General features: G+C 40.3%; 1 protein-coding gene across 1 annotated transcript in view; it reads left to right on the top strand.

The window, feature by feature from the left end:
- TMEM117 (transmembrane protein 117) overlaps positions 1–14,767 on the top strand; it is a 656,162-nt gene that overhangs the window by 317,250 nt on the left and 324,145 nt on the right. The window contains exon 3 of the mRNA XM_004711523.2: positions 7,595–7,694. Within this exon, the coding sequence (XP_004711580.1) occupies positions 7,595–7,694 (100 nt within the window). The remainder of the gene's footprint in view (positions 1–7,594; positions 7,695–14,767) is intronic.

Below are 14,767 nucleotides of genomic sequence, written 5' to 3'. Positions count from 1 at the left end.
TATGGAAAAGTCTTCTGCCAGTCTCTCTTTTGCACAAGTCAGCTTGCCTCCATCCTCTGTCCCCTTCCTCTCCTCCCACTTTCTCGGTTATGGACCTTTCCTGTTTGCATGGAATAGAATTTGGTCACTAATTTACCATTGGATCACTTTCCATCTAACGTTATGGGAAGAGATCTTTCTTTTTTTGAGCATTCATTCTAAGTGATCAAGAAAGGAGACCACAGGATACCAGCAGGTTCAAGCATTGCGGTATGCATGGTCTCCGTGAGCTCTCAGGTGTGGCTCTGCGTAATAGTCCCAGAAGCGACTACTGTATCCTGAATGTTATTTCTTTTCCGCGGATGTTTAAAATTTACAAGTGCTTGGTCTATGATTTAGCGTATAATGAGCGATCCGTAAATATTTGTTTACTGAATAAATGAATTTTAAATAAGGTAGCTGCTCATTGAATATAAAGTTGATTGTTTCAGGAAGGGTGTTAGTTTGAAAAGATAGCACTCTTCCCTCTTCTCTGTAGCACTGGAGCTTAAACACAGTGAGAGAGGGTTTAACATTCAGATTGCCTCATGAGCGAAGTAACATGCTCACGCTAATGTAAAAATGCCTTCTAATATTGCAACCTTTCAAAGGGGAGGTTTCGGGTTTCTGAATATATGATAGTTACAGGGGGGAAAAACACCCCTAAAATTAAAGAGGAAATAAAGCGTGGGAAACTATAGAGTAGTGATGAGATAGAGAATATGAGATGGTTGAGCTCATAGACGTGAGACGTTGGACAGGGCAAGATATGACAAAATAACAATTTATAAATTACCAAGGGCTCATGGGGGAGGGGGGAGCGGGGAGGGAGGGGAAAAATGAGGACCTAATGCCGGGGGTTAGTGGAGAGGAAATGTTTTGAGAATGATGAGGGCAATGAATGAACAAATGCACTTTACAATTGATGTGTGTATGGATTGTGATAAGAGTTGTATGAGCCCCTAATAAAATGATTTAAAAAAAAAAGAAGAAGTAGAAAACCCCATATTTCTCCCAGGGGGGAAACTGTCGGTGGCTTTGAATTACTGACTTTGCATAACCACTGTGCCGCTCAGGGCTCCTCCTATAGATGTCCAAAAATAGTATTATTTTAATGAATTTTAATTTTCAATTAAAGAGCTATGCATAGCTAGTCACCATTGTTTTGGGCAGTGCAGAATGCATGGAAAGTGGGTTATAGCAGATGAAGTTAGGTTAAATTTAATATCTATCATTTGTTCTTCCTTTGGACCCACTTTAAATTTGATCGAGTTTTCAGTATTCTCTACTTTCTTTTTGATTGAGGTTTTTCTGTGTCCTGTTATTGTTGCTAGTTTCTGTATTATTTTGTATATGATTTTCGGTACATGGAGTCCAGGAGGGCTGAATCTACACAGTCACCAGATGAATGGTTCCTTGGAGGCATGGCAGGGGAGGCTGGGGGAAACGGGGAGAGAAGACCGATGGATAAAAGATTGAAGAAAATGTTCTCAAACTGAGTGTGATGATGATTGTACAACGCTTCTTGATGTTATTCAATGACTGAATTGTACAGTTGTGAATTATGTAACAATAAACTTAAAAAAAATTTTTTTAAGAGAAAAACAAGATGGAAAATGAGGAGGAGGACAAGTAGAGTCGGAAGAAGGGAGAGAGCAAAGAACATTGCTGAATTCCTGGGGAAATTATCTTAACTGCTTTGATTTGAAGCTTTTGTTGGACAAGCAAAAACAATTAGTTGATACCTTATCAATGATCATTTTAAAGTCTGTATCCAATTAAAATTTTCTAGCCTACCTCTAACTGTGTGTAATATTGCAGTTCATCTTTCCCCATAACTTCCTATACTAGATGGTGCCAGAAAGATCTGTGTATGTGTACTCAACACCATCGACATCTTTTATAGTTAAAAAAAATCTTTAGGAAAATGTGGTAGAATATGGCCATTTGTATTTGGATTATTGACTAAGTGAACGGTTTATAAACTGCTAATAATTAATTATAAACATTGATTGGAAGAGAATAATAAAATGAATCTAGGTTGAATTCATGGGATTTTGTATTGACAATTTTTTACATCAGTGCATTAAAAATACTTAGAATTTTTTTGGGGGGAGGGGCTTTGTTTTAATGGTAGTTGATAGTGATGTAAGTCAACTTCTTATCCATGATTTACTTGTCTGTGCAGCCCTGGTCTTGTTTGCTTTGCCCATACATGGCTGGGGGAGACAGCTGTACCATGTAGAATCCAGCTGGCCACAGATGGATTTGAAGCATGAATCCATAATGGTTTGGTAATTTATGTTTATAGATGTCTGTTTAAACTTACAGAGAGGCTTAACTCCTAAATCACATGGTTTTGGCTGCATCCACTTATTTATAAGCAATAGATTCAAGTGAACTGGAACTTTCGTTGTTAGTGATCCAGACTCTCATCTATTAGTCAATTCATTATATTATAGTTTTATTGCCTGCTCATCCCATGCTCAAGTTTGCTTAGGTCATGGTCATTTAGCGCATAGATTTCACCAGCTATGACAGTCTTGATAGCTTATGTTTTCAGGATGTTATGTTACTCACGAACCTTTTCCAGATCCTTTACATTGGATTTTCCAGATAGCTGGTATGGATTTGATGGTTAACTTTGATATATAAAGAAAATATGAAAACCAAGCTGCATTACAGAAAAAAATTCATTTAGGATCCTTAAAGGCAAAGATTATATATATGGTTGATATTGACCTAAAAGAGTGGTTGAAATGTATGTGTAGTGGGAGTCACATGAAATTATCACAAATCGAAAAAATTATCTATGGATCGTTGAAATAAATAAAACTGAAACTTTAATGATGCCTCCTGGCAAATAATCCTTCATTCTGAAGCTCCCTCAAAACCACTGGGTACAGAGATCCATTTTTTCACTTTTTATAGGGTCTAATATAATATTTCAGCTGGCTAAAGTTGCTGATAAGAATATATGCATAGTTTGTCCTTTACAACATGAGGAGGACACATTGAAATATTAATGTAAATGCAAATTAATCAACTAGTGATGGAAAGGCCTTATGAGATTTCTGCATAATTGTAATTTTTCCACTTCTAGTCCAAAGTAGGAACAGCAAGACTACTAACCATTCTATACTACTCTTCACTTGGGAAGTTTCTTGTAAATATAACCAGTCATTTCATAAGTTAGTTGCATGTCTTATCTGCACTGCATCATGACACCTAATGCTCATTGTTGTCTACAGCCACGGGGGAGACTTGCTATTTAAAAATTTTCATACTGACATAGATTATTGGTACATAAAGGACAGCTGTACTGCCGTCACTACCAGTCTGACTTGATCCATTGACAGTGAGTTTTGTTTTTATTTTTGTTCTTTTGACAAAGGATTGCATGTAGCTGGAGAAATAAAGCAAACGTAATTTAAAATATTTTCTTCTTTTCCTCTGTGGCAGCATTGTTAGTAATTCAACCTCATTTGATTGCTGTTTCTAGAATTGTATATACATTGGTCTAACCTATGCTACATTAGAATGAATAAACTTAACTTGCACCAGGTTAGTTATTCTTAGATGAAATACATGTTTTCTCGTCACTTATCATAGACAGGAAGAGTTCTAGGTGCCAAGCATTCAACAGTGAAAAAATTCGCCAAAACAACTCCTTCCTTTTGTGCAACTCATTCTTGAGTGTTAGCTACTGTGCTTTCTGTTGATTTTTCAGTGAAATGACCCTGTTTCTTGATAATCTAGTTATTTACAAATGAATGTAGAATGTGATGCCTATATATATATATACTCCATTTATCATCCTATATATATGTATATTCCAATTACCATCATTCCAGATGATGATTATATTCTTCCAGAAAAGGTTCACCCTTTTCTTTGTTAAGGGAGGCAAGTGAAAGCTGATTACCTTGAGACAGTCATGGCATGGCCTGGGTAAAGGCTAATTTTAGTTTCATTAAGGAGCTATCCATGGCTGGTTTGTTTAATCTTAGGGAAGAGTCCATGTCCTCTTCTGTGCCACACTGGGCAAGTTCTACACTCTAAACGCCTTCTCATCACATTGAAGCTGTCAGCCCTTCACTGTGAGTGTCAGAGGTTTAGGGTTAGTCCTGCAGCTTCCCTGTTGCTCAAGGTTAGAGTTTGGTAAATACTTTGGAGGAAAAACTAACTGAGTGTCATGCTGTCTTCTGGGTACCTCCTTTCTCACCAGCACATTGCTTCCTTGGAGTTGCCAATGTTGTCTCTCCAGCCCACTAAGACTGACTTCTGCTCAGCCCAAAATAAGATTCTTATCCTCTGGTCTTGGGCAATATCTCCAGAGAAATAGCAGTGAAACTTTCTATAAAGCTCTTCTATTTAGTGTCTTGGCTTCTCTCACCTTGACTCCTTCATCAGCAGTCTGATGCCTTTAAAACATTTTTTTGGGGTGGAAATTGTATGTTTACCACAGCTCTTGTACTTTCTCTGGATGGAATCCCTGATGTGTTTCAAGCTTATATATCCCATATCCATTTTTAAATGCTGGAATAAAAGTCTGATGCTTTCCTTTATATACATGTGTGCAATCATGTGGCATGTATCTGAAATTTCCACTCGACCCTCATGCGTTTTATAAGTAATTGAAACAGTGACCACATAGAACTCTGGAATTGAGCAACTTCTTCAAAAAAGATATTGTTCCAGGAGTTATTTAGTGATAGTGCTGCAATGAACAGTTGTACTGATAGTGGCTAGCTGCCTGTTGACTTTTAAGTAGGCAGCTGCTTAGGTAGATGAACTGTGTATATGAATGCTAGTTCAACCCTAGAGGGTAGCTCTAGGAAACTGCGCATTCTGCATGCTACTATTGACTTATTAGTTGTTCTAGAATATAAGCCTTTGTGTTTCAAACCCACCAGCCACACTGGGGAGAATATGAGGCCGTGTCTGCTCCCATAAAATTTTACAGTCTTGGAAACCCTATATAGGGTACATTTAAGTTAGAATTCACTTGATAGAGTGGGTTTGGTTTGGGCTTATTAATTGTCTAGTAAAATATTGAAAGGAAATGTAGAGATTGTATATTCTCAAACCATATTTACTTAATCTGTATGGTAAGAAATTAATCAGGGAAGTTGGATTTTATGAAGAAGAATGTGATGTTAAAATTGGAGGAAGGCTTATTAACAATCTGTGAGATGCAGATGATACAACCTTGCTTGCTGAAAGTGAGGACTTTGAAGTGCTTGCTGATGAAGAGTAAGAATTTCAGCCTTCACTCTGAATTACAACTCAATGTAAAGAAGACCACAATCCTCAGAACTGGACCAATAGGTAACATCATGATCAAGGGACACAAGATCGAAGCTGTCAAGAGTTTTGTCTTTCTTGGGTCTACAATCAATGCTTATGGAAGCAGCAGTCAAGAATTCAAATGAAGCATTGCATTGGGTAGATCTGCTGCACAAAAGCTCTTCAAAGTATTGAAAAGCAAACGTGTTACGTTGCAGACAAAGGGGCACCTGACCAAGCGATTGTATTTTCAGTAGTGCCATATGCATATGAAAGTTGGGCACTGAGTAAGGATAACTGAGAAAGAATCGATGTGTTTGGATTATGATGCCAACAAAGAATATTTAAAGTACCAGGAACTGCTAAAAGAACAAACAAATCTGTAATTATAAGAAGTACTGCCAGAATACCCCTTAGAGGCAAGGATTGGACATGTTATCAGGAGAGACCAATTCCTGGGGAAGGAAATCATGCTTTCTAACAGAAGGAAAGCAAAAACTAGGAAGCGCCTGGGCAAGCTGGATGGACACAGTGGCTGCAACCACTGGCTTCAGCTAACAAGTGAGAGGTTGGCGCAGGACCAGCCAGTGTTTCCTTCTGTCTCATGCAGGTTTGTTGTGAGTTGGCACCTAACAACAACAGGAAGAAGGTAAAGAGCAGTGTTGAAATGCCTGTGTTTGAATCAGATTCGAATCCTATCCTCTTACCAAATGCTCATGAAGTAAGCTCTTGAAAAACTACACTTCTATAATTGTGAAATAAGAATAATAATATATTTTACTCTGTTGATAAGAGGGTGGATAGAGATACTTAAGTGTTGATAGAGATTCTTCAAGTGCAATAGAGATATTTCAGGGTTGATAGTGATTCTTCAAGCATAACGAATGGTTCTTGGCAGGAAACACATGGTAGCCATACACTTTGGGGCTATTGTGGAAGTCCATGAAACTAGAGACCTAGCATTATGGGTTAAGACCATGAAGATATTTACATAAAAGGCCCAAATAACTGAATGATCAAGCAGAGAAAGAATTGTTTAAATAGTTCTTAAGTTTAAGTTTAATAATCAAGGAGTATTGATTTTTATAACCCCCAATAGGAGCTGGTTTATGTCTCAATGATTTCTTCACAGTTTTAGTAGATGAGTAACCAAAGATCATCATCTATTATACATTTTTAAAAGTTAATCTAGGAAGAATACAGCTATATACTCTAAACTGCATAGTCATCATATGTATAAAAATACTAAAGGTAAATGAATGAGAGTCAGAGTGTGTGTGTGGATGAGAGAGAGAAAAGAAAGGAAGAGAGGAGAGGGAGAGAGAGAGAGATGTGATTTCTAAGCATTTGAGCTGGGCAAGGTAGATCATCTGAGGTTCATTTTTTTCAGAAAAATTGCAGATGGGATGTCAAATGGGAAAATGAAAATAATTAGTAGACAATAAGTCTGGCCTTATTACTGATACTTAATGACACTTTTACATCCACACTGACATTAAGACTCTCCCCGTGAGCTGTGAAGAAAATACGGTGGTGTTACAGCAAGCAAACAAGACTTTGCAGTGTAAAGTTGTAAACGGCTCAGTTACTGTTCTTTGTGCAACAAGAAATGCTAGCAGTTAGAGCCCACGAGTTGCTCCCCAGAAGAAAGAGTAAGCTTTCTGCTTCCGTGAAAATGGACAGCCTCAGAAAGCCACAGAGACAGCCCTACCCGGTCTGCCCGATGAGGCGGCAGTGCGTTTCGTTTGGGTTTTGTATGTGAATCAAGTTTCACTCTGCTCTTCTGTGTGGCAATGCTCTTCTCAGCTCCTGACATCGTGCTGAGCAGCAGTCAAGTGCAATCTTGTCTCTCAAAGGACTGGCTCCGGTACCTTTTCAATAGTTTCGACCTGACAGAGCTGAAGGACAGTTGGCACTCCTCTTCCTTTTCAAGTTGCTCTAATTCAGGAAATGTTTCCGCTCTGCTCATACTTGAGTGAGCATGAAATGAAGTCTTTGCTGAATATCTCTGTTTGATTTTCCAAAAGCGGTTGTCAGTCTCACAGCTCAGAAACGAAAAGCAAATGGTAATTGGTGTGGCCATAGCCAATCTTCAAGTCTAATTGGAACTGACCTAACACCCTCCATGCTCTGCTCAGCCTTTCAGGTTAGTAAGCACGTGTGAAGAGACAAAAGCGATACAGAGCGTGTTGAGAAGGGCGAAAGTCCCATTGTATTGCAGAATCACAATGCTTTGACTACATGGCTTTCTTTGTCCTGACAATGTCCCATGTGTTTGTTTCCACAGAGCATATATCATTACAGACTACATGGGCATCCGAAATGAAAGTTTCATGAAATTAGCAGCAGTAGGGACCTGGATGGGAGACTTTGTCACAGCTTGGATGGTAAGAAAATTTCAACATTACCTATTGAAAACAAACATTAGATGGAAGACATATTCCGCATATACAGACACTGATTCTTGTGCTTAGAGTAAAATAATTTCTGTTCTTTCCAGGGCAACATATTTGAGTATAGACAGATAAGGGAGCCCTGGTGGTGGTGTAGTAGTTACAAATTAGACTGTGTGTGATCCAAAAGGTTAGCAGTTCGAAACCAACAGCCACTCCTCAGGAAAACATGGCGGTTCTAGTTCTGTAAAGAGTTAGTCTCCATAATGGGGACACATGGCGGGGAGACAGTGTGGGAATGGAGTATAACAGATCAGCAATTGGAGTAAAGAGCCCCTGAGGAGCCTCAAGAATGGACTTCGGGTGAGGAGGGGCAACCCTGGATCTCCCTCAGGACAAGGGGGGAGGGTCTCATGGGGGCCAGCAAACAGACCCGGACCTATGTAGGGTTTTTTCTTTTTCTTTTTTTTTCTCTTGTCCTTTTCTCTTTCCCTTTCTTTCTTCAACCATATGGTTTTTTTATTGTTTGGATTAGGACATTGATGGTTTGCCTACTTATATGGATTGGGCATGGGAGGGAAGCTCAGGGAGAAGGCAATGGGGCCAATGGCCCCAGAAGGTGGAGGGGGAAGGAGGAGGTGGGGAGAAGGGTGTGGTGAACGGACAGGGTCACAGACAGGGGAACAAGTAGGGAAGTGGAACCAGCCTCTAGGAGAGGGTAGAGATCCTGTGAGTATTAGAGCAACACCAAGCTAGTGGAGAGGAAGCTCTAAGAGGTGGAAGAAGGAGGACATGATGGTGGGGCAGGAGGAGGCAAAAGGAAACAGAGGCAAGCTCTAGGAAGCAAAGGCATAGATAAGAGATTAATAGAGGTGTGCACTTATGCAAATACATTAATCCATAACAATAGTGGTATTGTGCTATGTACATATATTTATAAGGCAATAGACTGAGGCTGCAGAAGGGCCTTGGGCCTTGGCTCATACCTTCCCTCAATAAAAGAATACTTTGTTCTAACAAATTGGCATTCTGTGATGCTCACCACCACCACCCTCAACCCCCACACACAATCGCTGAAGACAAAACGGGTGTGTAAGCAGATGTGGTGAAGACAGAGGATGGTGCCTGGCTATTAAAAGACAATTGTGTCTGGGGTCTTAAAGGCTTGAAGTTAAACAAGTGGCCATCTAGCAATGAAGTAAGAAGCCCACATGGAAGAAGAATACCCGCCGGTGCGATCATAAGGTGTCATCGAGACCGGGCAATGGGCATCAAAAGACTCACAACAAACAGTAAATAAACAAACAAAAATGCATTGGTGAGAATGGAGGGGGATTGGAGCAGAGGCTAAAGCCCATCTATGGACAATGGAACATCCCCCCCACAGAAGGGTTGCAGGGAGGGATGAGTCAATCAGGGTGCAGTAGAGCACAAATGGGTCACACAATCTACCTCTGATCCCTTGAGGCCTACACACACACACACACACACACACACACACACACACACACACTATCATGACCCCAATCTCGCTTTCCTGTCTAGACTAGACGGGAGCATGTAACATGTACATACGTACAGGCAAGAGATAAAACTCACCACACATGGAACCCAGGAACAGGAATGGAAAAAGAGATACCAAAAACGGTAGGGGAAGTGGGGGAGAGGTGGGGAGAGAGGGGCAAAGGTGGGGAGGAAGGGCGCCACCGATTGCAATGAATGGCACATAATCATACCCCCCCATCCAGGGGGAAGGACAACAGAAACCAGAGGGGAAGGAAGACAGCTGTCAGAGTGAGATGTGAAAAGAATGAACAATCTACAAACTATCAAGGAGCCACGCGGGTTGAGGAGGGAGGGACAAAAAGAGGAGCTGATCCCAAGGGCTCATTGGAAAGTAAATGTGTAGAAAAGAATGGTGAAATATATGTATTAATATGTCAGATACAATTGATGTATGGATTGTAACAAGAGTTGTAAGAGCCCCCAATGTAATGATTAAAAAAAAAAAGAGTTACAGTCTCCAAAATTCACAGGGGAAGTTTTACCCTGTCAATTGGCATCAACTGATGGCAGTGAATGAGCTCAGTGAGATCAATCCAGAATCCATGTACAGTATCTGTGACCTGCAGGAAATAACACTAATAGGATGAGAATATTAACAATGATATTCCACAGAGACACATTTATTTATAAATATAGATATACAGAGTCATAAAGAAAAGGGGGCTTTAAAAAGTTCATGGAAAATGAAAAGATAATGATATTTTTCCATGAGCTTTTTGAAGCCCCCTCATATGTGGCCACATAAATGATACATATTCTAAACTTTATTAGAAACCCTTTGCTTTGAAGATCTGAATAAGTCTGTGTGAAGATGTCTTTTTGACATGTGCAATTTTCAAGTAGAGAATATTGTTTGGCTTCTCTCATAAGGTCCTTTGAAACATCTTTGAGGATTTGAAAAATAATTTCCTACATTTATTGTCCTCATTGAACCTACTTGCTTCAGGTAACGTAGTGCTTTCAGAGCTGCCTCTTTCCCCTCCTTTTGGCATAGTTAGTATCTGTGATTATATGCCTGCAACAAACAGATGCTCTCCACGTCCTCTCAGCAAGGATGTAAGGAAGGAATGGTCAAGGAAATAACTTCTGCTTCTACCATTCATTATTGATACTAAAGTACAGTGTGTAAAAGACTAGGTCCACTGACTCTCTAAGAGTCCCTCTGAGTGAAAAAGCAGAATTCCTATGGAAATGGTAACCTTCATTGCACTTCAAAAATCCACTAAAGACATCAAGTCAATTCTGCTTAACGCAACCCCATAGGACAGAGTAGAACTTTCCCTTGGGATTTCCAAGACTGTAAATCTTTGTGGGAGAAGAAATCCTCATCTTTCTCCTCCCCGGCTTTGAACTGCCAACCTTGCATTGGCACCTAACTCACTATGCCATGGTGTTCACCCTAATTATTGTTATCATTCCATTTCCTTGACAATGATGATAAGGAGGTTGAAAGACCTTTCAAAGCAGAGGAGATGCAGAACCTATACATGCCCCCACATATGTGTCCCAGATACAGTGGTATGGCAAGTCTCTCTTCCTTTCCAGGGGAGGGGTTTTCAGGGAGCTGAAAACAGTGACATCATCTGGACTATTACTGTTGTGATTAGCCTCGGAGTGTATCAAGTAGCCATAAAAAGGTTTGTACAGTCTGTCTTCGAGCTTCCTCCCACCTCTCTTCATTTTTAGAATGCAACAGAACAAATAACCAGACGTAGCCCATTCCGTACACTTTAAAATCTAGATTGAAAATTAGCTCGTACATTTGTAATCACTAGAAATGAAAATCAGACTTAAGCCAGACACTGTGCTCAGGCTGCTTCATTTGAAAAATTTCTACTTCCCTTGGGAAGAAGGAAATAACAAACCATTTAAAGGGAAATAGATAAAATTTGGGAAATACACTTCCCATGTGGCCTTTTGAAGAATTTCTATACTAATCATAAAGAGTGAATTTTTAAAATACATTTAAAAAATAGGTGTGCCTTCAGTCAGGCTAACCATTCTGCAATTTCTGTTCCCATGCAACAATTTCTAGACAAGGTTTTCTGTGGCCTTGGTTATTCTTCACAATGTGTGGAGATTCTCGTCATTCTGTTGTGGTTTCATCTCCATTGGTCCAGTTTCCATACCGCCTTGTATAATTTACCCTTGTTACAAATTGACCATTTGGTGCCCTACAGGCATCGATTTTTATTTTGTTGCCACTTTGTGGTGAAGTAACATAAAAATGGAAAAGAGAGTTTGATCAGGTATTCAGAAATCTGCAGTTTGTTGCTGACCTTGTTACCTACGTTCTGTCCTTACTCAAATGATATATGACAAGGTTTCAGAAAGTTGGTGGAAAGTGGGATTTCCACTTTCCTCCAAACCCTTTGATGCCCCTCTGAGGCTCGGTTGATATACTTATTAATTGAGATTTATAACATTGGCCTTATTTATGTCTAATAGAAATACTGATTGTGTAGCACTTCTTAAAATGATAGATGTATAAGGCCAACAAAAGAGCTGTGTTGTGATTGTGGCTCACATTTTTGGATTCATCCCCTTGTCAAGGAGTCCTGGTGGCACAGCAGTGAAGTGCTTGGCTGTTACCCAAAGGCTGGCCATTCCACTCTACCCATGGACTCCATAAGAGAAAGTATATGTTGTGTTAGTTGGAGTAGACTAGAGAAACAAATTCATAGATCCTCATGTGTATAAGAAAGAGCTTTATATACAAGAACAATTGAATATTGAGAAAACATCCCAGCCCAGCCCAGATCAAGTCCATCAGCCAGATATTTGCCCATATGTCCGATACTAATCTATAAATTCCTCTTCAGACTCACGAAACACATGCAATGACGCCAAATGCGGGAAGATCACGGGACAGTGGGTGGGAAGTCTTGTGGATCCAGTGGTGTTGTAAGCATCTCAGCCCTGCCAGGAGTCTCCACATGGTTCCTCCAGCTCTCAGGGCTCTGGCTGCATCAGGTTAGCTTCATGTGGCTTCTCGCTAGAAATGTCTCCCAGAGAGTCAGCTCGTGTCTGGCCTCCAGTAAGTTATTTATCTCCTTAATGCCTCCAAATGAGGTCATCAAGCTGCGACCTGATTGGCAGAGGCTAAACTGTACACCTTCACTTGTAAGTCTCAAATCGACAACAGATTGTGTAACCACCATACATATCAATCTACTTCTTCAACAATGACATCCTGGAAACCCAAGGGTGCAATTTTACTCTCACACATGAAGTTATCCTTAGTCAAAATTAATGGCACCTGACAACAACTTAGCCCAGTCCCTTAATGTGAGGTCATAGGATCAAGCAACACATCAGGCAGCCTACCCTACTCGACTCTTCTACGGCGGCCAAGAATAGGGGTACCCTAGGTTATCTCTGACCTTGGGGTCCAGTGTGTCTGGAGTTTCCTTCTTGTATTCAGTGTTGGAATGCACTATGAAACATCTCGTTTACCTGATTTTTATCTAACACTGACCCTGACAATGCTCAAAATTCACTGCCGTGGAGTTGATTCCACCCTATCAGAGAACTGCGCTGTAAATCTTGATGGGATAGAAAGGTCATCTTTCTCTGGAGGAGCAGCAGGTGGTTTCAAATGGCTGACTTGCAGTTAACAGCCCAATGCGTGAGCCTTTGTGCCCCCAGAGCCCTGGATGACCCTGACAATAGGACCTCAGAGTAGGTAGGCTTAAATCAGCTATTTTTTGGACAAATGATTTTCTCTCCTATTTGTTTGTGAACCAATTCCATCCAGCTCCTCTTCAGAATTTCCTTTATGCTAGTACTTCCTAGAAATATATAGCTCTGTCCCTATTTGTTGTTTACATGTTTACATTATCACTTATTAAAACAGTTGTGTTTTTCATTCTTTAGCAGTTGAGGTCCATTTGCCTGAGCTTCATTTAGAGGCGAACTGTGGTGCTGTTTTAACTAAAAACCTTTGGCTTCTCCTCATTGCATTCCTAGCATGATCTTGTCTGCCACGTTTGTGGTTCCAAAAATCAAACAACAAAATTACAATCCCCACTGCTTTTGAGTGAATTTTGCCTCATAGCAACCTTACATAGTGTTTCTAAGACTAAAATGTTTCACAAGAGCAGACAGCCTCATTTTTCTCCAGCAGAGCACCTTGTGGGCTTGATCTGCTAACCTTTGGGTTACCAGCCCAACACCTAACCCACAGCACTACCAGGCCTCCTTTCTTCTGTGATTAAGGGAATACAAATGATTTCACAATTCTGTCAGTAGTCTTTCTCTCTAATATCTGGTGGATCGTATTGCCTCTCAAATCAATATTTTCTCCTGAATTCACTATCTTAATGACTTTGTTGCCAGATCCTGTCAGGTATTGCTCAGTGCAGTTTATAGAGATGCAACATAATTGAACTCTAAGACAGCTCCTTGAAAAGCAGGCCTTGGGTTTATATGATAGGGAAATTCGTGGAACGGTCTCAAACTGAGAGAGGACCTTTGAAGCTAATTGGATGAAGCAGGTGGAATGGTTTTAGGGTGCTTTTGGGTTTGCATGCCTTTGCAGAAAAGTCTTGCAGCTTGAAATGCCTGCTGGGAGAACTAGGCAGTGGAAGCTTCCTCCCCTTCCTCCATGTTCCTCTAAAGGGTGATTTGGCTTGATCCAGGCATGCACACGTGAACAATCTAGTTGAAACTGATTCTTTGACCCCGGGTTTTTATAATTTCTCTACAATCCATGGAAAGTCATTACTATAAAAACGGGAGTTAGAATTGCCTCCAGAAGTCATGTCTGTAGTGACTTTAGGCATCTGTCTTACTTCTACTCATCTTTCTGTTAGCGGAGTCTTTAGATGGTGCCATGATTCATGCAAGTTGAGGGATGGGTAGTTTGCAGAACTGCTTCATGATCTACTTCCAAAAAACCAGCTATGGAAACCCTATGGAGAACAGTTCTATACAGACACACATGTGGTCACATGAGTCAGAATCAATGCTACACTAGCAGAGTGGACAGCACTCCTGAGAATAGTCAACCAGACAATACCAAATGGGAAACATTTGTCCAAGGCTAAACTTAAAAGGCAGGATGAAATGATGAAAGCAGGGATCCTGAGCAGGAAATGGGGAACGTACCACTATATGGTTTTGCCGGCAATCAATGTCCATGACACAAAATATGTATACATTGTTGAATACAAAATGAATTTTCTTTGTAAATTTGCACCCGAAGCACAATAAAAAGACATTTAAAAAAGAAAAGTCAGTACCAAGTAATTGATATTGTTCCTAGCTAGCATGATAACTTTTTATTTATACTTTTTGTATCTCTTTTCTATCATGGATCTAACTCAATACTTTAACACCATAGAAATGGACTGGTTTGAGTGCCCAAAGACTGTGTTTGAGACTTACCTCAGCCATGTGTTCTTATCCAGATCACTCAGCCCTTCGGGCCTCTTGCTCATCATTTCTGTAAACTGGGGGAACCTGCAGAGCCCCTTTCTGCTGGGGCTGTATGAACTAGG

Source organism: Echinops telfairi, unplaced genomic scaffold (genome assembly GCF_000313985.2).
Source record: "Echinops telfairi isolate 266 unplaced genomic scaffold, ASM31398v2 ScPeMD7_12;HRSCAF=54, whole genome shotgun sequence".
Taxonomy (NCBI): Eukaryota; Metazoa; Chordata; class Mammalia; order Afrosoricida; family Tenrecidae; genus Echinops; species Echinops telfairi.
The sequence above is the reverse complement of the archived record's forward strand: the minus strand, read 5'-3'. Positions and strand labels throughout refer to the sequence as shown.